Genomic DNA, 24312 nt, shown 5'->3' with positions numbered 1-24312 from the left:
CATATTAACTGAAGCGATTCCTTTACCTTGTGCGGTTCCCAACCACAGCTGGTCAAAGTTCCAGCCCTCAGGGTTTTACAGGTACCGTTTGGTCATGACTAAAGCCTTGAATAAGATTCTTTACCTTATCCAGACACCTAGTTCAACTGACCTCAGAGACGATCCCCTGCAGCCTCAGTTCCAAACCTGGGCACCAGTACACCTGTTGTTTATTTTCCCATCCGAGAGCTTACTTAAATAATTGAACCTTTCACAGACCTAGTAATAGGGTTTAATTTGAACTTTCTGTTTTCAATACCTAAACCCATAGGTCACCTTTTAGTTATTGTTTCGTAAGTCATTTCAAATCTTTAACCTTTGAGTAGGCAGGAAAACAAAACTTGCTAGGGTTGTAACCAAGGAACTTCCTGGTTCAGTTAAGGATGCATTTAAGTAAAGAGTTCAGCTGCAATGAAAACCAGAAGGTTTGGGGATGGGGAACCCCTGTCTTAGAGAATTGTGCTTTTAAATGGAGTGTACAGATCTATTGTATGTACAAAGTTACCACCTGAAGGCACAGCTTCAAGCTGAATTGACCGAGGCATCATTGTGTTAAGAAAGTATTAGCTGTACCCACAGGCCTTGCAACTTTTCCCACATTCTGTAACCCGGCTTGTAGGCCCTTTGGAAGTACAAATCCCACGTGTCATTGCAGGACATGCTAGCTTTGCATCCTGAGCCGGGCTTCTACGGCAACTCCGGTGTCCAGCTGTCTGCCCCTGCAGAAGGTGGGAGGGCCTGTGTGTTGGAAATACCTAGAAGTTACAGGAACACCAGAAGACATACAGAGGACCGTGTTCTTGAACATTTTAGAGAGGATAAAAGCAAGAGGAGATTGTTTGGTGCCATCTTGCTTGGTTGGTAGTTTTGATAGCCAAATGCATCTAAAACTTTGTCCAACCAGATCTTTAAAAGTGCCCCAGGGTTGGACATCAGCCGGTTGCTGGAAAGACTGTTCCAGACAACCACACTGCTTTTCACAGAGAGTTGTTTCCTACATGAATTCCCAGTTGGTTTCCGTCGTGACCTTGTGTCCTTGTTTAACTCCAGAAATCAAAACGGTTATCTGAGTGGACCCTATCTTAGAATGGGGAATGGGAGAAGTGAAATTGAAGTGAGAGAGAGCAGGCCATCCAGCTTTCTGCTCACTGCTCATTCTAAACTGCAGGCATTGTGAGAGCAGGGCCTGGACAGACCCTGAGGAGAAGGGGACCTCCTTCTGTTTCCCACAGGCTGACGAATGTTGCTCTGCAGTCACACTCCTGTGCATGCAGGGGAGGAAGAGGAACCGTCTTCTAGAAAGCTGCGTCAGGCTGGACTTCTCCTTGCCCAGTCCTGTTCCTGGAACTGACCCACAGTTCCCAGGACTGGACACCCCCGACGAGCAGGGGAGTTCCCCATAGTTCACGCAGGCAGATTAATTAAACCTCTCAGAGTGCTTTGCAAAATAAATAAAACAAACACACACAGAACATCAGATATAGTGCAGTTACATTTTCAGTTGTTTTTTGTAGTTTACCAGTAGGGTATCCTGAAAGATACAGCCTCAAATTAAAGACGGTAGACATTTGGAGAAATGTGCGACTGGATTGAGAGGCAGTTATTAGAGCAGAGAGTACGTTTACATTCTTTTAGACAATGTGGGGCAGCAATAAATAAGGCAATAAAATCTTAGGATATACAGTTAAACGCATAAAACTGAAATCAATGGGTTTGGTTAAAATTGTAGAATGGGCTAATAAGAGCTCATTTACATGTATAGTTCTGGTCATTCCTGTTACAAAAAAAAGACATCTGCTCTGCAGTCAGTAATGGAGAGCAAGCTGATACAGTCCTGGGCCAAAGGGAATGTCCCACTCTAACAGACTGAAGCCACTGAACTTTTGAAGTCTCGAACGCAGATGAGTGCGAGGAGACCTGATCGATGTATTTCATCCAGGCAGGCCGCGCTGACCCCAGTGTCCAGCCAAGTCCTCGATTATTTCATTGCCAGATGATGACCTGAGCTGATTTTTCATTTTAGAGGCACCCAATTCGAAAATCGCAGCCGGCACTACACACAGCTTGCAATCTCTTAAAAAATTGCCCTCTGCACAATAACTTTTTTCCTCCAAAGTCGACGTTACTTTTCTGAGTACAGTACATACAGAAGTGTTGTGGGAAATCCTTCTTCAGAGGACCAGGACACAGTCTTGCGTGGATTCAGTTGTTTTATGGAGCTCAATAATGACATCAACGCGCGCTGGGTCTGCCCCACAGAACAGACAACCTGCAAGGGTTTCCCAGCTCTTATATACAGTCAGAAGAAAGTTTGTGTCACAATCGGAGTGCTTGTCTTTGATATGTAATTACATTCTTGTCTTGCTCTAGGTTCTGTCCTTTGATATGCAGCAGACATTGGTCTGGTTTATCCTGTTCGTGGGTGTTGTTCCTGTCTTGTATTATGTAGCGTTAAGCCACTGGTAAAGCAAGTCAGCTTTATGGCATCTTAGTGTAACTTTTGTTTGAGGCTAAATTAACAGACCCCATCAGCAGCTCTCACAATGTGCTTAAGTGGTGATACTTTGATGCTGGATAAGTGAGATATATAGATGTCCCACTTCAGAAGGAAAAGGAGAAGAATTCTGATCCGGTGTCCTTATCGGAGCAGTTGGCAATGGGTGATACCAGCCATAATTATTTCCCAAAAGTTTGGAAATCTTTGTCTTTCTAGAATCAGGCTGTCCGATGTGAAGAGCTCAAGGCGAAGCGGTTGGGTTCTTGCAGCTTTGTCCCTGCGCAGCGTCCCGCGTATCGCAGCTGGATCCTCGGTCCAGGAGAAAAAGGCAGCTGTGGCTTATCTCCCCCGTTTAGGGGGAACCTCAGCACAACAACCTCGCAGCCTCTCTCAGTGGGGGCCGCCTGCTTGCTAGGGGTGTGGGTTTGGGGGGGGGGGAGCTTACCACTGACCCCCCCTTCCCACAGCATCGTAAGGCCCTGCCTCTCCTGCTCCCCGCCCGTTGGCTGCACTAGCTGTGCAGGCTGCGCAGTTTGCGCAGCTCGTTCCAGAAGAGCAGGGAGAGGATGGTGTGCGGGCCCAGCCGGAAGTACGAGGCCCCGATGCCCTTATACAGCCCCATCAAGCCCTCCTTCCTCAGGGTTTTGGAGAAACAGTCCATGAAGCCCCGGTACAGCACCCCCTAGAGGAAAGGAAGAGACAGTCTGTCACAGACTCCAGAATGATCTACTGCATTCGGAGGTAGGAATATGAAGATGAAAGATTAAAGTGTTTCTGAGGCCCACAGGGCACTGTACTGCGATCTCAGGGTGTCGGAGCTGGACTGAACCGCTGTGCTGAAATCCAGGGTGCTGGGGTTTAAACTGAATCCTGCAGAGTGTCCCACATGATTGTCACTTCACATTTCTATCATGCAGTTCTCCTATTAGCTGCATGTGTGTCACCCTGGGTAAAGGTGGCACAGGAATGAATGACAAAAAAATACCTACAGATCTATCTAAAAATATCTACAGAGATGAGCATATTCTGGCCTTTTCCAGCACCTGTTCAAGAGCGCGTGTAGAAGGGTAGGGGACTGTGGTGTGACTGGCTCAGTGCAGCGCTCGTGGAGCTCGTCTCTGCATCAGGCGGCTGCTCTGCGCCAACTGCGTGCCCGGCTTACCCTGCCCTGGCCGTCCACGGGTTGGTTGTACAAGCGGGTGCTGACCACATCGAAGGGCGTCATCGCCAGGACCACCACCACGCTGCTGATCAGGCCCGCCGAGAGGGCGACCAGCCAGCTGCCTGCTGGGAACACCTGGCGAGACAGAAGACCAACGTCCAGCCGGCGACCCAGACTTTGAAAGACCAGGCGGAGCTGCGCCCCGGGGGAGCCCCAGCTGCCCCTGTTACCTGGAGGTCTTCAACGAACTCCTTGGACGTCGAGAACGTGCAGAGCTGGGCAGCCGACCCCACCGTGACCCGGGGCACCGCCGCGCCCGCGCCGCGCCACAGCCCCGTGACGCCGTGCTCCCTGTGGATGACCGCCAGGGCGTGGAGCATCCCCTGGGCAGGGAGACAGCGGGAATGAGACACGCGTCCGCCCCTCGGGAGCCGCCGCTGTTTGTTTCAGGAACCTTGTCAGAAAGGTTACAGAGTAGCCCGTCCGGTTCAGCTGGTTACTGGTAGCTGAATGACCTGATCTCACCCCGAGGTGTCCCGAGAGATCTCGGCTTTAACACTGAGCATTATTTTAAACTCCACCGTAACAGTACCGCTCCCTAATGCATCTATGCACATCTTTCCAACAAGCGCCAGCCTGATAATAGTTTTCCCTCTCCTAAGTGAAGCAGGCTCCTTACCTGGTGCCTGTACTGGTGCCCCACGGCAATCGACGAGGTGGACTGGCTCTGAAGGTGCGTCTTCACCTGAAACGCACGGACGGAGGCAGCGATTACATACGGCCGCGCATAGTAACGAGGCTCCGTGACACAGCAAGGGGGCACGACCGGGTGTCGCACGACGGCTCGGCCGCCACAGCGGGCGCACTCACCAGATAGATGGGGCTGCCCATCACCGCCCCCACCACCCCGGCCACGGCCCCGGCCGCCGTGCTCTTGGCCGCGCTCACCCGGCCGTCCGTGTGGATGTAGCCGGCCGAATCGAACAGGGCGTAGGATCCCAGGCGCACCCCGTTCATGAAGAACTGGTAGAACAGCCCGGGCACCAGGCCCTTCTGCAGCCCGGCCAGCCCGTCCACCTTGCCGATGGTGTAGAAGGCGTGGAAGACGTTGCGGTAGTAGACCTGGTAGGAGCCCGGCGATTTGAGCTCTCCCTGCAGCTGCATCCGAGTCTTCACCACCTCCAGCGGGTTCGTGAAGAGGCAGGCGCCGCAGGCCGCCGCTCCGCTCAGGATGAAATCCATGCTGCGGACACAGGCGAGGTCGCCCCACGGCAAGCTCAGGAATCCCCCCGTGTCATTTCAAGCCCCAGCTTCTGCTGCGAAGCGCCTCTCTTGTCCGTTCCTGGGCTGGAGCTCCTCAAAGCCGCTGAATGAATTTGCTCCCTGAGGTTTCTTTCCCGTCTTTATCTTTTTTTTTTTTTTACGGCTCTTTCTTTTAACCTTCGCGGCACAAGAGGAAGAAATGATTGTCTTAGAGCGCGGCGAAACTGACACGACCCGGCAAAATGCAGAAAAGCACCTTTTTAGTATGCTGACAGTACCAATCAGGGACTGACTCGAGAGATCGTCTTTTCCAATCAGCCAGCCTGCTGAGGCCCAGCCCTCGCCTTACCTCCTCTAAGTGGAGGGGGGTGTGAGTGAGTGATGAATGCCGAATAGCAGTGAAACATTGCTGTTTTGTGTGGGTGGGTGGGGTTGGTCCCTCCACGCAAAATATCCCATTGAGCAAAGCGCTCCGACAAGGTGCCGGCTGTGGACAAACCCATCTTCAAACACCGCTGCGCTCCTACTAGAATGGAGGAGGGGCGGTGGAATGGAATTGCCGTGACGTCGAATTTCCATTGTCCGGTGACTGTCACGCGCGAGGCCGCAGCCGAGACACAGTCACGCCGGGGGGGGGGAGAACACGTGAAGGTTGGATTGCGTCATGCCCTTTGTTACTGCTAGTCCGAGTTCAGTTTCCTCAGCGACCTGCAGTACAGTATAGCCGGGATGAGAAACGTACCTGTCAGCACAGAATCGCTGTATTAGTGAGTGACTGAACAGTTGCGAACGCTTGAATGAGGAAGCGATAAGCTGCTTTACAGTTTTAGACGGCAGTAGCTAATCTACAGCAACCAGCGAGGGACAGGATTGCCTTCCCGAGAAAAGATATGCCACGATATTAAAGCTATAACAAAAATACTTTAATGTGTTACTGTACTTTAAAAACCTGTTAAGCGTTTATATCCATTCTGTTTTATAATGTTAAGCAGTAATTGTTTGCGGGTGGGTGCTGTTTTATTAAAAAGACAGAATGATGTGTTTTTTTTTGGCCGTAGTTTTCATACACCGGCGCTATTGGTAACAATAGTTAGACAGCAGAGCTGTCGGACCCTGCTCCTGGACCAGGGCAGGTGTGTCAGCAGGTTTCAGACTGGCCAGTGACCAGCCCGTTTGTTGCGCTTGTCCCGGGCCGTGCGGGCGGGAAGACCCGGAGAGAGACACCCGGTGCTCCGGGAACAGGCCGGTCTGGCGCCCCCGTTGTGCGGAAAACACCTCCATGAGCTGTGCGGTCAGGGCTGGGCTGTATCTGGCCGCACGGCTGGCTCTGAGCCTGAGGGACACTTCCGGTCATCAAGGTGTGGATTAGAAATCGCCTGCGCCGCGGTGACAACTGCGCGGAGAGGCAGTAGGAGTGCCGACGAAAGTCATAAAACGGACATTTTTAACCAGCATCCAGCTGTTCTTACTCCTGACTCACGTCCCTCTCTCAGTGTGGGTCCCCGTTGTCAACTCGTCTTCCCCGGTTGCCCTGCCGGAAAAGGCCTGTAGCCATGGAAACAGAGGGTCACGTCCACGTCTGTAACCCCACATCAAGCACCTGCTGAAAACGGGCTCTCTCGCTGCTTTCACGGGGCTGTTCAAAGATTTTATTTTGCACTGGCAGTCAGTCGGCGTGCTCTTTGAGCGCTGCTCTGATAACTGACCCACGAACAACACTCGTGTTTTGGAAACAGTGGGTCGGGGCGGGTTGCTCCAAGCCAGAACCCGCTCCAATGCTGCCCTTTTTTCTCTGAAAGTTGGTTATAAAACGCGTTGTGGAAAATAAAAAGAGGATCACGCATGAAAGGTCAGCTGAACCTTTGGTGCGGTTAGAAACGTCACGGTTTTGCATTCCTGAAATAGCTTTGCCCATTTGCGATGGCTATAGGAGGCTAAACATTAGGACATGTTCCCAGGAGGTTCCAGGTTCAAAACCTAGCTTTGCCACGGCCACCCTGGCTGGTGATACTTTGAGAATGCACTGGCTTTAAAACCAGTTCCTCCCCTAACATTCCTTGAGGCGTTTCTGCTGTGAATATTTTAGTATGAACAATTCCATTCCGAGCATCTTACCCTTTCTTTGTACAAAATATCTTACTTCAGAATTCAAATCAGGTTGAACAACCAGTCTTCGGCTACCATTTCCAAGCTTGTACCAACTGAGTTATGTTGGGAAACGGTGCTAACCGATTTGAAGAAGACAGGGATTAGACAGAACCTTACAGGGAATTATCTCCCCCCCCCATAGACCTATGTAGGATTTTCTAGTCTTTTATAGTTGATTATGTAAAATCTTCGGTTCATTAAAAGGTAGCTAGTTGAAACTTGAGCCACATTCAAAGTATACTCCTGCAGTAATTTAAACAGATCAGCTTTGCAGATAGACACCACACCCTCCAGGGCTTGAGCACAAGACCCCCTGTGATAAAAGAATTCACAACTGTGTGAGTGGGAGCCAGCCTGGAGCCTGGCAGCCCTTTCATAGCAAGAACACACAGTACAGCATTGTAAGGCAAGACAATACAGGGTGTTGTACTGTATCACTTCATCACATAATGGCAACCCCACCAGCACCTAGGAAGCAAAGGGTAACACTAACCAATATCCTCTCTTCCACTCTCTATTGCAGCCTCTGTCATGCTAATTTATTATTGTATTTTGAATAGAAGCACTGGGGCCCAGTTTGGCGTAATGGTTATCCTGCACTATACTTGCAAGATTTGAGCTCAAAAAGACTTCATAATTGAGCAGAGTTAACACCAAACTGCATCACATTAATTAACTGGATACAGATTATGAGCAACCACTTAAGATTGTTCTCTCTGCATAGTATCTGACTGGTGTCCCCCCCCCGGCTCTCTCGTCACAGGGGGTACGTGGGGTGACTTCTCTGGGTGGCCTCGGGGGACCCTGTTCCAGGAGGAGGATCGCGAGTGCCGTACCTACAGCTGGGGGGTCTGTCTGGGGAGCAAGGGGACGTTACTGCCGAGTCCCCTAGTCAGGAAGGCGGCCGACGCTACTGACCCAAGTCCATTCCCACAAAACCTCCCCTGTCGAGACTTTCTCCACCTTTCTTCGCTTCACCCAAGGGACTTGTACCACACTACTCCCCTGTCAGGGACAGGGCACAGTGTTTTCCAGAGCAACAGGCCCATCAGCAGCTTGGCTCTTGCTGAAAGCCATTCCTCTCTCCCTCCTGCTTCACAGAGCTTTTACATTTTTCCCCCTCTGTCTCCTGTTACCCTGGGAGATGGGTGAAAAGCTTCCTTTTAAGGAAAAGAAAACTCCTGTACAGGGAGAGAATTCAATCCTGTGCTACTGAACTTCTACTTTGATTAGACTTTTGCATGTTAAATGGTTTGCTGTTGCTATCCAGTGGGGTGAGGTCAGAAATCAGCTTCAGTTCGGTAATAGTCTGTGTCCCAGACTATTACCGAACTATTACCGAACTGTCCCCTGTGTGATGACCTCACACAAATATTACCGAACTGTCCCCTGTGTGATGACCTCACACAAATCATCTGCATATCCCACCCAGTCTTTGTGAGGTCATCACATGGCCGTTCCAGCAACTGGACTCCACTCGGGTGCGAGCAATGCTTATTCCAGAAGTGTCCTAGTGCCACTGTCACAGCTGTCTGGACATTGTTAAATGGTAACCTATTAACAACTGTTAAGAAAGGTTTAGAGGTAACAACTAATCAAGCCCAGGAGTGTACAGTTGTCCTGTTAACTTTCTTGGGAAAAGTGCAGCTGCTGCTGCACGGGCCTGGAATCCAGGAGTGAGTTCAGGAGAGGTAGCTGAGGTAAGGGCTCAGACCCGGTGATTAAAAGCACACCTGGGATGACAGTGGACACCAGAGGATCAGTTGAGAATACTGCTCTCTACACTGCAGCACAACTGTAAGGGCAAACCATATCAGGGACATATCCTGGTAGGGTGTGGCATCTTCTTGAGTTTCGTTGCACCGAACTGTTAGTTTAATTTTTTAACTGTACATAACTTGTCTAAACGTGCACTGTGGCGTTTTACGGGTAACCACACTTTTACTGAAACAGAGAAGCCCTATAGGATAATAATATCCTTACACTTAATTATCTATGGAGCAGAATGGAGTAGTGGTCTACTTTTGAGCAACATATTGCAATTGAAATGCTCCAGTAAGTCCCTTGAGCAGGTCACTCTCCTGCTCTTAAAAATGACCTCCGAATTGACTTCCTTGGTAAAAGAAAGCAATAAAAGAATTTATTTTAAGAACATGTTATTTTCATACTGCAAGGAGTGTACTTTCTGCAATATTTTTGTAACCTGTATTTTTATACGCCTTCCACCTAGGACATCCTATGGTGTCTGAAAAATAACAAATTAACACAATTACAGAAAATAATTCTACAGAGAGTAAAAAAAGATCAGAAAAGGTTTGTTTTTGGTATTTTTTATTTTTACTCGGAATATGAAAAGTCCAGAGTCACTGCATCACCTGCAGTGTTGCATATTTCCTCAATCTGGTGTTTTTATTAAGGCCAATAGTGTTGTATCACCGTTTAAAATAAATTATAACAACCATCAGTCATCCCCCACTATATATACACACACAAGCATATGTATAGACATACATATGAATATGGATGTACATACAGTACATTTTTACATATACTACTGTAATATTTTATTCCACAGGGTTCAGCAGTTTTGTTTTTGCACAGTTGTGCAAAAAATGATCTAATTGGAGAGTTCAGATTTTATTTCTACAGAAGGATCATATTTTAAAAATAATGCAATTTTAAAATTCTATAGATTTTAAAATATAAAATGCACACAACTCATTTCCAGAGAAATGTATTTTTTTTGTGTTGCATATCTTGTCACTCTATGTTGCTGACCCCAAAGCGTGCTTTCAGAGCCTGGATACAGTGGGAACGGCCAAAGTTCACAATAAATTTACAAACAAAAAAAAAAAGGTGAAAATGCAGTTACACAGAGTTTTGTGTCCAACACTTTCACTCCAACATTAGCCAGAGGAGACTGTGCAGCAGCATGGCCCTCATCCCTAGGATGGGTCCAGGAGGAAAGCTGGATTAGAGTACCAGGGCACCAGTTTAGAATTATCATTAATTATAATTAGTCAACGAATGACTTTCTCAACTTTGGGATAGTAAAGGTCTTTTAATTTTTCACGCATGGAAAAGACTAATACCAGAGTACCAGCAGGTTATACCTCAAGTTACCAGCTTGTGAAAAACTTGCAAAATGATGATTTTGCTCCTTTGATCAACCCTGGAGAGATCATTTGTTCAGTCGGTTCACTAACCAGCATTGGACCTTGAGAGTTGCCAAGGGCCAAAACGGTTTCACGGCCTCATAACTATGGAACTGGACATAAACACCACCTCCAGTCAGAAAGAAGCGGTTTAATGCTTTTAAGAAACGTGATTTAAGGACAGACCTACAATAACTTGCTGGACTGTGGGAGCTCTCCAGTACCACAGCTCAAACCCCTTTCAATCTCTGCTGCTGATTACAGAAGGATATTTTGGTGGTCAGTGAAATATATGAAGCGCACCTCATGGCCAATTCAGGATAACTTAAGCATTTGAAAACTTTCACAACCTTTGTTTGCGAGATTGTAAGTGCATCCAAACTTTTAACATTAAAAAATCCGTATGAAATCTGTTAACATTTAAAAGTGACAGGCGTTAGTCATTTTTAAAAAGTCTGGGCAGTACAAGTACAAAATGCTGACAGACTCAGACTCACTGTTTAAAAAGGACAGCAGGAGAGAGAATATCCTGCTGAGTACTGAAAGAAAAACAGATGCTTTGACTTGTCCATACCAGTCTCCACAACCATCTAATCATAATAAAAGAGTAAGTATGTGTTTTAAATTTCAAAGGGACCATGCAATCCTAGATTTTAAACCCTAGCCTGCTGCAGCAGGACAGTAAACTCCATGTGTTTTCTGAAATTTCTAGGCTAGAAGATACAGCCCATTTACCATACCGCACCCCTGATCTCCCGTCGTCAACCTGACAGCGCAGCAGAGTTTCACAAGATCAAAACCCTTTCTTAGGCTGTCAAAAAAGAAATGAAGACCAAAAAAATAGTCCTTTTCCTGTAAAACATTAGTAAACATAACGTATCGAATTGTGTCCAGTTCGTAGTCGAGACTGACTCCTGTGTATCCCTACAGTACTGGTAATGAGGACCTCTGTGAGTGGATATACGTGTATACAACTCGGTACCATGTAACCCACAGTCTCAGGTAAAACAAAGAAAAATGCTACCTTTAAATGCATTTGAAATGTGAGTTCAGCACACATCACCATGCGTCATGCTAGCTCTGCAAACTGGAGGAGGAATAACTAATTTAGTTGATCACAAAGTTCATCGCGCCGTACAGGCAATTAACCCGGCTCACAACTTAGTCCTACCGTCTGAAATGAGACAGCTACGCCACACACAGTCTTTTAGTCTTTGGTTGTGAAAACTTGAACTTTAGAATACAGGGGGTTTTGAAGGAGCCTATGCTTGGGCTGTTCCTTTCTGCAGTTTGCCAGCCGCTACACTGAGACAGGGCTACTGGTGCAGTTTTAATCCGGGGTATTGGCTTCGGACACATAGGGCAATCCTGCAGGATTTGTAGGTCACCTTAAGCCATCACCCCCGGGGAAGTTAGCAGCGGGGACCAGTTCAGTAAATAATTATGGGAATCCAGTAGTTAAAGAACTCGGGTTGAAATCAGTTCTAAACTGGATCGACGGGGAGCCCACTCAGGAGCTGGATTCGGGGCATGCATACATGCCAGGTATGTTGTTTAAAGGCTGTATTAAAAATAATTGACATCTTTAAAACAAAAGACACTATAAAATGAAAAAAAATCAACACCATCAAAACAATAACTGAATCAGAAGCCTAGATTTCCTTATTTTCTGCACTGATGCACAGCTGTTCAATCATAAAAACCCACCACTACACAATGTAAGAACGTACGCCTTTGAACCTACAGAGGTGAGTGCAGCACCCACCCAGGGAGAAAAGCTCACTGTCAGGCTCTGAGGTCAGTAGCTTGACGTTGATGAAGTAGGTTGTGGTTTTGCAGCACTCTTAAGTACCTTTATACCCGTGTATTACAGTAAAAAGACAGGGAAGTCAGTCAAAACTAAAGTCCTCCCATGCACCTCACAGAGCTCAGCTATTTTAGATCTGGAAACTACTTAAAAAATACACAAAACAGAACTACGCAGTGCCCCCCCCCCCCATAGTACTTCTGTAATTCCTCAACCATCACCCATGGTTATACCTTCTTTTCTGGCATTGTGCATGAGGGCCATGCTGTGCCACTCCCTACTGGGTGTGAGCCTCCTCCATTTTGTGCTTGGTGTTGTGTCACATGAGCACAGTGTCAATACTGCTCTCATTTAAATATGTCCAGTGTAAAGCTCAGGAATAAAGGAAAACGGAACAAAAAAAGGTGTCTCCAATCAAGCTTTAAAAGAAAAAAAACATTTATTATACAAAGAATTCTAAATTATATAAATTAAGACTGAAAGACCCTAGAAAATTATTTGTTTGACAAAAACTAAGAGGGGATAAACTTGCCAGGCTGACCTTAAAAAAAAAAAAAACCCTGATCTCACCCATGACTAAGCCAAAAAAAAAAGGAACTCTAAGACTGGGCTATTCAGCACTAAAACTGCAAACTAAAGCTTTTTTTTTTAAAAAAGAGGCAGATAATTATATAATAATCAACAAATAAATAAAAGACAGACCTTTCTCCTGAAGGATCTAACTTTCCTATGTTCTCTACCGCTTCAAGTGGGTATGATCTATGCCAGCCCAACCCTCCAGTCGCCCAGGGAGGCACTCCTAAGGCATCTCCTGCATGTGTCTGCACCACACAGCTCTGCCATACCACAGCACAATGAAGATCACATAAAAAACAAGGCAACCAAGCCCTGATGAAGCACACTATAACCATTCAGAGTATTTATCCTCACTAAACGTTTAATCTCTATGAAGAGGGTTTTAATTTCCAGTGTTTAAATGCGATCCAGCCTTCTTAATTCCACATTACTCCGAGGTGCTCTATAAAAACAGCAACATCGTAGCTGGCCGAAGTGGGGCAGCTGCATCCTTTTCTCAGATCCACTCGGCTTCACAGATGATGAGCCTTATTCAATGCTTCCTTGGAAGAGAGCCCTCTGCCACCTCAGATTCAATAAATACCAACTAGCCGCACTATCTGCTACCTATTCCTGAAACAGCACACATCAGGTTTGGATACAGTACGTATGTTGTTTGTAAAAAGTGAAGAGCTTGCACAAGTCTCATGGTTTCCATCAGGCCAGGCAGTTTCTAGATTTCTGCAGCATGAAGCAGGCTGGCAGTACATCGCTGCCCCCTGGATAGGCCTGTGCAGTCCACTGCAGGTTCACCTCTCAGCAGGTCTCGCCCTCATGTCCACAGCTGGGCTTACTGGAGCCACCAGGGTAGAGTATCCCTGAGCAAAGGTACACCAGTATCCGCAGGAGGGGAACTCCATCCCACCACCTTCCAGTTAAAGAGTGCAGAGCCCTCAGAAAACAATCTATATACAACAGAGGAACAAGTAACAGGTTTATTCCAAGATGAAAAGAGAAGAGAACACAACCTGAAGAAGGTGTCACCTGAAGAAACTTCACAGCCGAAACGTTGAGTTTTCTCTCTTCTCTTTTCAGCATGGAATAAACCTATTACTTGTTCCTTTGCAGACTACGCATCTTGACGTAGTTACCCACCTGAACTGTATACAACAGAGTCGAGGACGTAGGGCAGCACAATCTACGACGCGTGACAAGTCCTGAGTTAAAAACGGTCCAGTTTTCTTTTAACAGGGATCGCGGGGCAGCAGGTCAGGTTCTGCATTCCTAACTGGAAGGTTTGCTGGCATGAGCAACTGCAGACAGAGCTGCTGTATCCTTGAGCAAGGTAACTTTATCTGGATTGCTCCAGTCCACCCAGCTGTTTAAACGTGTAACCAGACCTGCTGGGGCTAGCTCTGGCATGGACTAGTACTCCATCCACACAACACAGAAACAGATACAGAAGACGAAAGCTCTGGCCTGTTGAGCTGGTATGCTCAAGTAAATACACGACTTTCATTTTTCCCCCCAGGAAAGTGACAAAATTGAAATTGTTATATAAAAGCATCCGGTATAAGCCCAATCCTAAAACAACACCTAAATTAAATAACCAATACCTCTTCCCTTTCATGTTTTTTCGACTAATAAAAGGGTTACAAGTATATACAGAACTCTTTTCTGTAAACAAAATCCTTCATATAAGACTACGTTAATCTAAATAGCTTATTTTTCCATACAAACCACTCACTGCATTTTCTGATCAAAGAGATTAACAGGGAAATATGCTCTGGGCACAACAAGTGGAGTAAAATCCCTGTTATGTACACCTTTTAAATTCCGCCGGGTACAAACCAAGCGATTTGATTCAGGATAAGATGGCGTATGTTCTGGAACTGTGTGCTTTTTGCTGTTTTGGCTCAAAAATAAAAAATATAACTTCTATATTTATAATATATATATATAGAAAAGCAGAGCAGCCAGGACTTACGTACCAGCAGAGAGAAAAAAAAAAGCATAGAGAGGAAGGGAAGAACAAAATAGACTGGGGAAAATATGGCTTATTCTAAAAAACTGGAAGTAAGCACAAACACAGTGTACAGGGTTTCCGACAGAGACAGAGGCTGAGATCGTTCTGGAGCAAAAAAAAAACCCAAAACAAACGCGAATCCGAATAAACGACACGTCCTTCTTTAAAGTTCAAATGGCTACTGCTCAAGTGGCTCACCTGAATTTTCGTACAGCGCTGCTCGCGCACAACGCGAAGCTCTAGGGCCGCGGTTCCGAAAAGGTTTTTTTTTAAAACACACGAGTGCGGCTCTAGGATTACGGCCAAGAACGCCGCCGGTGCCCCGGCCTGCGCCGCCAGGCTCCCCCGTGGCGTCCCCGAGACAGCGCAGCCCGGAGCAGGACAGGTTTCTCAGCGGCCCCGCTCTCTGCTGCGGACACTTCCGCGTTGTCCGGCCTTTCAAAACTGCAGTGGAAGAAAGAGTGCGGAAAAGCAGAACCGGGCGGTTAACTACTCCAGTACCCCTCCCCTCCTCTCAGGTGGGAATGGGCGTGGAAAAGGGAGTTACGTGCCAACCTAGCAGAAGATTCGGAAAAAATGGCCCTGCTGATTCGGGTTGCCATTTTTTTTTTGACACTGAAACCTATGGTCGCATAGGGTAAGACAGGGAGATAGAGTCAGTCACCTCGACTTACTGTTTAGTCAACACAAAATGCCCATGCTCCCCCGGCCCCAGTACTCACACCCCTTGTCGGTGGCCTTTTTTTTTTTCAGGGAGATCAGTAAATCTGCTCCCCATCTTTGGAAAAGTTTGAGTCCATTCAAAGGTAGACAGAGCAGCACTGTGAAGAAACGGATTCCTGTCTTCAACACGGCAGTTACCCTGATGAAATAAACCCTACAGGTTTACATTACAAACAAAAATATATAGGCATCTTTACATCTCTCTCAGGGTGCCGCTGCTATCAAGAGCTTAAAACAGTCTTGGGTCACGTCTAAGACACTGACGCACTAATTCTTTCATCGTCTCTTTTATCTATCAGTAGCCTCTTTTTAACACGTATAAGCACACTTGATACAAATAATTTGATGTCTATCAGGGTAACGTAAAAGAAGAGTTTCTTAAAGATCCTTCCACTCTGTTTAAAGGAAGCATCAAGCCCTACAGTCTAAATGTCAGAGGTCAAGTCTCCTACTTTTTGCTTCCCCTCCTGTAACCTTTGCACTCTCTGCAACTGTCACTGAACCACTGAGATGTTTTTAAAAACGTTTTTTCTTTTCCCATCGACTCATAAGGTGTTTTTTTTTTTAAAAAAAAAGAGCTAGACTACAGATTTGCCACCCAATGGAGGAATGACACTGGATAGCTCTATTCAGGACTGCTGTCTCGCTTGGTTTGGGGGAACTCGTCTCGTCAGCCTACCTCTAGCAAGACAGAGACACTGCTGAAGGACTAAAAGAACTGAAGGCTCCCCAGGCCTGTTCTGCAGAGGTGGGGTGAGCCCCGACTCTCCGGGCTGTGGTCAGGTAGGCGGAGGGTGGCAGAGCAGAGATGGGCACTCCCTCTCCCTTCCTGGTGGCTCTGATGGGATGGAGGCGTGCCGAGAGCTGGCATCAGGATGGACAGAGATGGAGAGAGAGGAGGGGGAACCGTCTGTGCCTGCAGAGCCCCGGCCCAAGCAGGTGGGTTCCACGTTCTTCTGCTGTCTCTTCCCCCCCCCCCCCCCCATCTCCCCACGCTCTCAGAACTTCTTGGGGCCCCAGGCGGACATCTGTTTGGGGGCGACTCCGGTGCCGAAGGTGGGGAAGTCTTCTGCGCTGCTCATGTCTGGGGCCTGCGGACACCGGGGGTCAGAGGTCATCGCGGAGGCGGGCGAAAGCGTGTTGCCGCTGGTGGTGGTACTGGTCCAGCCTGTACCAGTGGGTTAACCTTGGACTATCCCACAGGTGCCGCCTGCTCCCCCAAAATTAATGCTCTTCAAGGTTGATTTTGAGAAGAACCAGGTTATTTAAAATAATTGACTAGCATTAGTCACCATCCTGAAGTTACAAGCTGTTTCCCTTACACATCTCCTTCGGAAAGGGAAACTACTTAAACCACAGGCAACCTGGTTTCAGGAGAATGAAACACTAAAATACCAAAGAATGATGAATTTGAATGATATTTTTAAGGCCGCCAGATATATTGGATTAACAAAATAACGTTTTGAAATATTTGCGACTCCTGAACTGCTTGACCTGCACAGGTGCTCATTTAGGGGATCACTGAGTGCATAATTTGCAGCTCTTGTGCTCCTCCTATAAGCCATTAGAACCATCTAATCTTGGTGTACCAGTGATGCATTGGAGTACAGCACAGCTCACGGCTGTGAAAATGAAAATGAAATGAAACCAGGGCAAACAAGCAAGCACACCCACAGAAACCTCTCCTGTCAGCTTTGCGTGCCGATGCCTGTGAAATGGCAAAGGGATGGCATAATAAGTGCAGACTGTGTAGCCCCTCAAACCCCACCCATTGGCTCCAAGTGCCCCTTGCCCTCTGACCTTGTTTCCTGGGACATTCCAGGGGGCGTCCCGTACCACAAAACCTTTGGCTGGACCCCTGTGGTCGTCCTCGCTGCGGGAGGGGGGCTTCATATAGGCAGCCATGGTCTCCGTCTCTGTCACGTTCATCATCTTGAGATACATAGACGGGAGATTTTCTTAGGAATATTCACATTATCATTTATTATTATTATTAATAATAATAATAGTCAACTTTATTTTATATCAGGTGTCTACTTGGGATTATTTTTGTCAGGAAGTATGAAGACCTGATCAGCAAAGGTGTAATGCTTAATTTACACATCAGCTTTTGAAAGCAATTTTAAAATGCTGTCCCACTGACAGTGGAGGTAGGGTCAGCCTACTCATTAGGCAAAACAAAATTTGAAAGTTAAATTCATTTACTGACTGAAATTGCAGGATTTTACCCTGAATTTCTCAGGGAGTGGGTGAAGAGGCCACGGCTTTTTCAAACACATAGCACGGATCTCATTGAGCGAGACTCACATATTCCTCCTCCAGGTTGAGCAGGTGGTCGATGGCGTTGTCCACGTTTTCGGGGAGCCCCGTCACTGTCACCCGGTCCGGATCCTCGGAGCCTGGCTGGGGGAACCGGATATCAACCTGCCGATGAAACGCAGAAAGAAAAAAACCTTTAAAATCACCGTCACACAACTGCACCCTAGCACCACCGTGTGACAAGAGTGTTCGTCAGGGGAGACATGTCAGCTTTCCCCATTGATCATCACATCTGTGTTTGAAAGAGGGGACAACAGTAATGTATTTTGAAACAAATGGATTTTTTAATGGATTTTTTCGGCCAGCAGCTATATCACTCTGCAACCCACAACTGACAAACCACTGAAGCTCAGCAGGTGTGAGTCTGGTCAGTACCTGGATGTGAGACCTCCTGGGAAAAACTAAGGTTGGTGCTGGAAGAGGTGTTAGTGGGGCCAGTAGAGGGCGCTCACCCTGCAGTCTGTGTGGGTCCTAATGCCCCAGAATAGTGACGGGGACACTACACTGTAAAAAGGCGCCCTCCTTCGGATGAGACATAAAACCGAGGTCCTCACTCTCTGTGGTCAGTAAAAAATCCCTGAGCATCTCTCAAAAAGAGTGTCCTGGCCAAATTCCCCCGTGGCCTTTGCCAATCATGGCCTCCTAATAATCCCCCTCTCTGAACAGGCTTCATCACTCTGTTCTCCTCCCCACTGAGAGCTGGTGTGTGGGGAGTGTACTGGTGCACTATGGCTGCCGTCACATCATCCAGGTGGGGCTGCACACTGGCGGTGGTGGAGGGGAGTCCCTATTGCCTGAAAAGCTCTTAAGTAGAGTGTCCAGAAAGTGTAAAGAATTATTATTAAACAAGGCAAAATATTTTTTAGAAACCAGATGGCTTAAAATCACCAGAACCACTTTCACCTTGTTTCAAAATTTCATTTGGGTACAGAACAGCAAATGAGAGGCTGAGAATCAACAGGATGCCCTCACGAGCATAAAAAGAGAAACGCGTGTGTGCATCTGCTACCTTGAACTCCTCCATGAGCTTGCGGATGGCCTTCCCCCGGCCCCCGATGATGCGGGCGTGGACGCGGTGGTCCAGCTTGATGTCCTCGCTCACCATCTCCTCCAGGTTGGCCACGATCCGCTCGATCGCCTCCTTTGCCGCCTCCGCGTTCCGTTCGTACCCCGTGATGGTGATCAGATCCTGGGGGAAGGGGCAGAGAGGGGCGCTGAGGGCGGGCACGCGCGGCAAGGTGCGCTGCAGGAGTGCGTCGGGAGGCAGCAAAGAGCTCTGAAGGGATGCTACCTTCAGCTCAAAGGGGAAACACGAGCGCCATGATACCAAACGGGCATGGAGACCAGGTCTCTTGAAGAGGCAAGTCCTTCACTGGACGGCTAAGCAAAGCTTGGAAAAATCGCTGCACAATCCCGTGAGAGCCAGCTCACTTGCACAGACATTACCTCATGGTCTAAAACTATCATTTTCTTCTGCTCTGTTGCAGTTTCTACATTATTTCTATCTCCCCATAAATTTAAAACATAAAATATTTTTTTTTATCTGTTATAGCACTGCCAACCTCTAGATTTGCACCGAAAAGAAATCGGAATGTATTCAGAATTATCAGAATAAATACTAAATTTGAAGCAAAACCCTGGACTTCTCTCAGCTGTACTCTACTGCACTACCAAGATCAAGAGGTGGGGAAAAAGACTGAGCTTTGTCAACAATTTCTACTCATTTCACATTCATTCTGAAGAGGCATATAGTGCAGAAACCACTTGGCTATTTTTCAATCAAGAGAATATTATAACCCTAACTTAAACCTTCAGGGTTCACCATCTGCAATACAATCAGGGACAAAAGTTGGTGGCAATTTTTCTATTTTCGGAAGATTCTTTATTGCAAAGAAAATGCACAGAGTTCTTCACATTCTTCTGGCTGGGCTGTCTCTGTGCTAGCAGACTAACAAGACTGGCCCCCACCAAGCTGCGAGGAGCCCACTATCTGCGGGTCTCAGCTGGGGGTCTCGGGGCAGTCGATGTGCGCCTATACCTGCTGCTCGTCGCCCTTGTCTGGGAACTGGATATTAACGTCGTGGTCCTTGCGGATCTGCGAGATGACCGCCCCCTTGCGCCCGATGATTTTGGGGTGGTACTTGGGATGCACAGAGATGGTCAGCTTGAAGCTCCGCAGAGCCTGCGAAGAACAAATCGGTGCGGTCAGGGTAAAGGGCAAGAGGATCAGTCGGACAGCGCCTCGAACACAGACCAGCCTGCAGAACATCTCCGCTCTGGGGGACTTCAGAGCGAGGCTACACGCTCGAGAACTATAAAATAGGTAGTGTAACAGGTAAAACGTCATACGTCTCTCTAAACTCCCCATTTAAAACCATGGGAAGATGCCGCACAGTATAATACAACATTTATTGGTTTGTACATTACACGGTGCCCTCTGTTAACGTGGGCTCAAGATTGCAAAAAACTGTAGTGAAAAAAGACTTATTTTTTACCCTGTGGTACTTAATTGAATGCATGCGATGGCTTTTTTGGCTCTATAAAATATTTTTACTGCATGTGATTTTAGTGTCGGTTAGAGCAAACTAGATGTTGTCGTAATCACTTCGGTGGCAAGTCTAGTGCAGTATTTTCCATCAGAAAAGTCCTACTGGTGTTGGAACCCAAGTAGAGATAAAAGCAGAGGCCTTCCTGGGTCCTCATTACGCTGCGGCAGCGGTTTGTGTTCATGGGACAAGGTCCCCATCAGGTGTGCTCGAACACCTCGGCCGCCAGAGACCAGATTTAAGAGTGGTAGTAAGACTCGGTACCCTGTCCTCCTGCTCCGCCTGCAGCTCCTTGACCCGCTCCAGCAGGCCCAGCCTGGCGCGCTCCACGTTGGCCACCTGGCCCGTGATCTTAATGGTGTCCGACTGCTGCTCCGGCTGGGGCACCGAGATGTTCACCTGCCAGCGACAGAGCACAGATGGTCATTCTCATATCTCAATCTCAGACCACAGTCTACTCCTGTCCAGCCCTGTCCGCATCCATTTCACTGGGTGAGCACAGTGCCGGGGTCAGGCAAGCATTCCACACGACACTGTCACCCCACAGTGTCCCCAGGGTAAACACAGTGGAGGAGGTAACAGTCATCAAGCCTCAAGGCAGTCTTAAAGCCACAGGCTTTATTATTTAAAAACACGAGGAGCATGGGACAGCCCGCCTTCTGTAGAGGCTGAGAGAGCACAGCAACCAAACATGCTAAGATTAAAGCACTTTTGACATTAAGAGTGGTATGTTCCACTGTGTGTTTCACGGAACCTATATATATTCATGTTTCTACTTACACAGTTAGAAAAGAGAACAACAAATAAGGCTCATAATGTCATAAATTAATTGTATTATCTATGAACAAAATCTTGTTAAATTTACTCTGATCACTTGTACGTCTCACAGCAACGTTGAGGGTTTTAAATCCTTCTTCACTGTCTGCGATTGGCAGAGGTGCTGCACCAGAAGTACAACTCCATCACAATACTCTTTAATCACAGAACAGTTTGGCTCCTTCATACTTATACATTATTAATATTACTAAATACATTCTCCTTGCAGAAACAGGCAAGGCTGTGTCAGGCTGTTAACCGTGATAAGCAATAAAGGCATCAGCTGAAGGGCGAAAGAACATAGATGTAACCGTGAAAAAGCTAACAAGCGTTAAGGCCTAAGCCGCTACCTCGTAACCCTCCATCATCTTGCGGATGCCACTGCCCTTCTGGCCGATGATGTAACGGTGGAGATCGTAGGGCACCTCCACGTCCACTGTCACCGGGACCAGGGCCTGGAGGAGAGAGACGCACAGATCCACGTGTTCTAGATCAGTTCCCTTTCTCGTATTTCACCTCTGTGCCCTTGAAGCAGCTTTCTCCATCTCTACAACTGTGGAGAGCCCTACCTTAATCTGATACGTCACCAACAAATCACCAGATTTTAAAGATGTGGAACAATTTAATTGCAATCAATTAAGATTCATTCAATTACAGGCAGTTTGGAACACAAAGCTGAATAGCTAGCGTGGTTCTTCCCTAAAGGAACAGAGATTCCTTTATTTAAACACATATCTGGCTTAATTGATTAATAACTTTCAAGTGCTCCCAATCTTTAGCAACAAATAACTTGTGCGCCACTGAGCCTCTCTCTAGCAAGTCTTATTGGTCACCCTTAATTAAGTGTTAGCAGTGAAATATGCAGACTGAAGAAATTTACAAAAGAAATGCCTCCCAACTGGCTGAACCAGTGAACAGGCTGGAATGCTCGGCTACAGTTAAGACATTATTGGCTGTGGTCAGACCTACAACTTTTAACTGTGATTAGGATTCCTCCAAGCAGTGGCACACAATAAGCTGAGCTCCATCAGGGTTAGGCAATACTGACTTGGATACAGTAGGTCCAGCTTGGAGCCTAACTGTGAATCCCGTTGCTTGCTGGGGCCCACACGAGCTAGCAGTGCCAACAGTGCAAGACGCTCGCTCTCCTCCAATCAAGAACTGGGGGAATCACAGTGTGAAAAGAAGCAGACAATCACAGATGCCATTTTGGAAGAAGGCTTGCATGGAATTCATACCCTCCCGTGCTGGAATATTCTAATGGAATCAACAGCGATTCCAGAAGTTTGCAGGAAAAAGGTGCTAACCAGGAAACACAATCCCAAGATCACTGGTGGAATCTAAAGGAAGGTGCATTTAAGACTGAGAAGAGGAGGCACTTTTCATGAAATGTTCTGGGACTCCTCTCCCCCCCCCCGCCCGGCACGCACCAGCAGAGCCACGCTCGCCGCCTCACACTTCTCCTTGCGTCCGGAGATCACAATGATATCGGACTTCTTCGGCAGAAGGTCCAACTCCGCACTGACATCGCCATTTTCCTGAGGGTGTTGCTCCACACCTGGGCAGAAAACAAGGAACAGTAGTTCACTAAAGCCTGCCAGCTGGACTTCTCCGTTGCATCTGTAATAATTCCATCTCGGTACAGGAAAGTTAAGGCGTGTTTTACCATCTCATATCTCTGCCCACAATTCAGGTTTTACGCAAGATTCATACACCTTTCAAACACGAGGAAGACCATACTGCAGCATCCATTTAAATCAATTTGAGGATTTAAACCCCTGGCTACTGCTCAAACTGCGCTGATGGAGCAGAAAAAATAAGGGGGATTTTTAATCGTAACTCTAGACATTGTGCATGTGTGGATTTGAAAATTCAAAATACAGAACAGTGAGCCTGAAGACGGGAGGATTTACACTGACATGGGCTTCTGGCCATGTGGCACAAAGTTAACGTGAAATAATAAAATGAAAAATCACAAAGAAGCAGCTGCTGGAAGTTCATTAAGATTTTTCTAATTACGAACAGAGACAGAACTCTGCGGTAGGCCAGGGCTGGATTTTGAGAACAGCATTGAAAACCAATTCAGGCAAAGAAACAAATGGCAGACATGGTGATGGGTGATGGGTGATGGCGACTCTCATGGTGTTGTACTGACCCAGGCTCTCCTCGCGCTCGGGAAACTTGATCTGCACGTCGTGATCACGGGTAATCTGCTGCACGCGGGATCCCTTTGGCCCCATCACAGCACGGTGATACTTCTGGGGGATCACACACTCCACAGTGACCTGAGCCTCCTGCACATCCAGGGGCACCAGACAAGAGAGAAAAGGCACGGTACAGATCAGAATAATTTAATATGACAAAGGTCCCTGCAAGTCTGTGGTAGTACAGCCCAGCGTGATAAAGATGGTTTAAGGTGTATCCAGAAGTACTTTTAAAAGCCCTGACTTCTGTATGAGGATGAGGCATTGGGGACAAAACTGTCATATATGGTACACGTTGTTAGAAAGGTTTAAGCAATGCGTCTCTAACGGTTCTTTTACTTTATTTGCAACCTGACAGTTTTATTCTCCCTTGCACCGACAACACATCAGCTCCCATTTGCTGGATCTCCATCCACTCAACTTCAATGGCAGGAATGAAGCAATGGTATTCTCAGGCCTTTGCACTGTCTGTAGCTGCTGTGAATAAATTCAGGCGGGGAACCCCCCTTTGTCCACTGCGTCATCCAGGACCTTGGCAGTGATTTTTGGAGGACTTGAAAATCCAATCCAAACACGATCGAGGAAAAGAATAAAGAGCGAACATGCTAGCGTCATGCAGCATCATGGGACGGGGCCCGAACGCCACAGGTCTGGGGACGAGTGAAGGCGAGGGGGCGGGGCAGTACCAGGTCCTCGATGATCTCCTGAATGCGCTTCTTGGCCGCCTCCACGCAGTCCTTGGCCCCCTTGAGCGTGACCTTGTCGCTCTGCACGCCGGTGCGGGGGAAGCTGACCGTCACGCCGCCGTACTCTTCCGCGATCTCGCGCAGCACCTGCCCGCGCCGCGCCACGAAGTGCCGGTGGTAACGCGGGTCGGCCACCATCGTGTCCTCGACCACGTTGTCCTGGGGGAAGAGCGCGGGAGCTCAACGCAAACATCCCGGGGAGCTTACGCCTGTATTTCGACTGCGGAGGAAGGCAGGGGACCCCAACAAACAGAAGGGAATTGTTCTTCTTCCATCACTCATCACCCCGCTTAGAAATGTCCCTCC

At 47.5% G+C, this 24312-nt stretch overlaps 2 protein-coding genes across 8 annotated transcripts in view; both read right to left on the bottom strand.

Annotated features, from left to right (window-relative positions):
• Nucleotides 1-1513: 1513 nt before the first annotated feature.
• slc25a35 (solute carrier family 25 member 35) lies at nucleotides 1514-5832 on the bottom strand. 2 transcript variants are annotated; one of them, XM_088628068.1, is made up of 5 exons: nucleotides 4569-5829; nucleotides 4378-4443; nucleotides 3929-4081; nucleotides 3699-3833; nucleotides 1514-3218 (listed from the first exon to the last, which is right to left on the bottom strand). In XM_088628068.1, the coding sequence occupies exons 1-5, from the start codon at nucleotides 4938-4940 to the stop codon at nucleotides 3048-3050; spliced, it is 897 nt and encodes a 298-aa protein (XP_088484194.1). In that variant the 5' UTR covers nucleotides 4941-5829; the 3' UTR covers nucleotides 1514-3047. The 2 variants fall into 2 exon arrangements, 1 of the variants encoding a protein (XP_088484194.1); XR_015935774.1 differs by having other exon boundaries at nucleotides 3081-3218; nucleotides 3580-3833; nucleotides 4569-5832.
• Nucleotides 5833-15945: 10113 nt separating this feature from the next.
• The window catches only part of hdlbpb (high density lipoprotein binding protein b), a 28535-nt gene continuing 20168 nt past the window's right edge, over nucleotides 15946-24312 (bottom strand). For all 6 annotated transcript variants that reach the window (XM_088628057.1, XM_088628056.1, XM_088628055.1 and 3 more), the window contains 10 exons: nucleotides 23947-24165; nucleotides 23212-23350; nucleotides 22487-22614; nucleotides 21407-21511; nucleotides 20505-20639; nucleotides 19733-19876; nucleotides 18704-18883; nucleotides 17683-17799; nucleotides 17176-17307; nucleotides 15946-16466 (listed from right to left, as the gene is read on the bottom strand). In XM_088628057.1, the coding sequence (XP_088484183.1) occupies nucleotides 16374-16466; nucleotides 17176-17307; nucleotides 17683-17799; nucleotides 18704-18883; nucleotides 19733-19876; nucleotides 20505-20639; nucleotides 21407-21511; nucleotides 22487-22614; nucleotides 23212-23350; nucleotides 23947-24165 (1392 nt within the window). In that variant the 3' untranslated portion in view covers nucleotides 15946-16373. The remainder of the gene's footprint in view (nucleotides 16467-17175; nucleotides 17308-17682; nucleotides 17800-18703; nucleotides 18884-19732; nucleotides 19877-20504; nucleotides 20640-21406; nucleotides 21512-22486; nucleotides 22615-23211; nucleotides 23351-23946; nucleotides 24166-24312) is intronic.

Source organism: Lepisosteus platostomus, chromosome 4, assembly GCF_059453375.1.
Source record: "Lepisosteus platostomus isolate fLepPlt1 chromosome 4, fLepPlt1.hap1, whole genome shotgun sequence".
Lineage (NCBI taxonomy): Eukaryota > Metazoa > Chordata > Actinopteri > Semionotiformes > Lepisosteidae > Lepisosteus > Lepisosteus platostomus.
The sequence above is the reverse complement of the archived record's forward strand: the minus strand, read 5'-3'. Positions and strand labels throughout refer to the sequence as shown.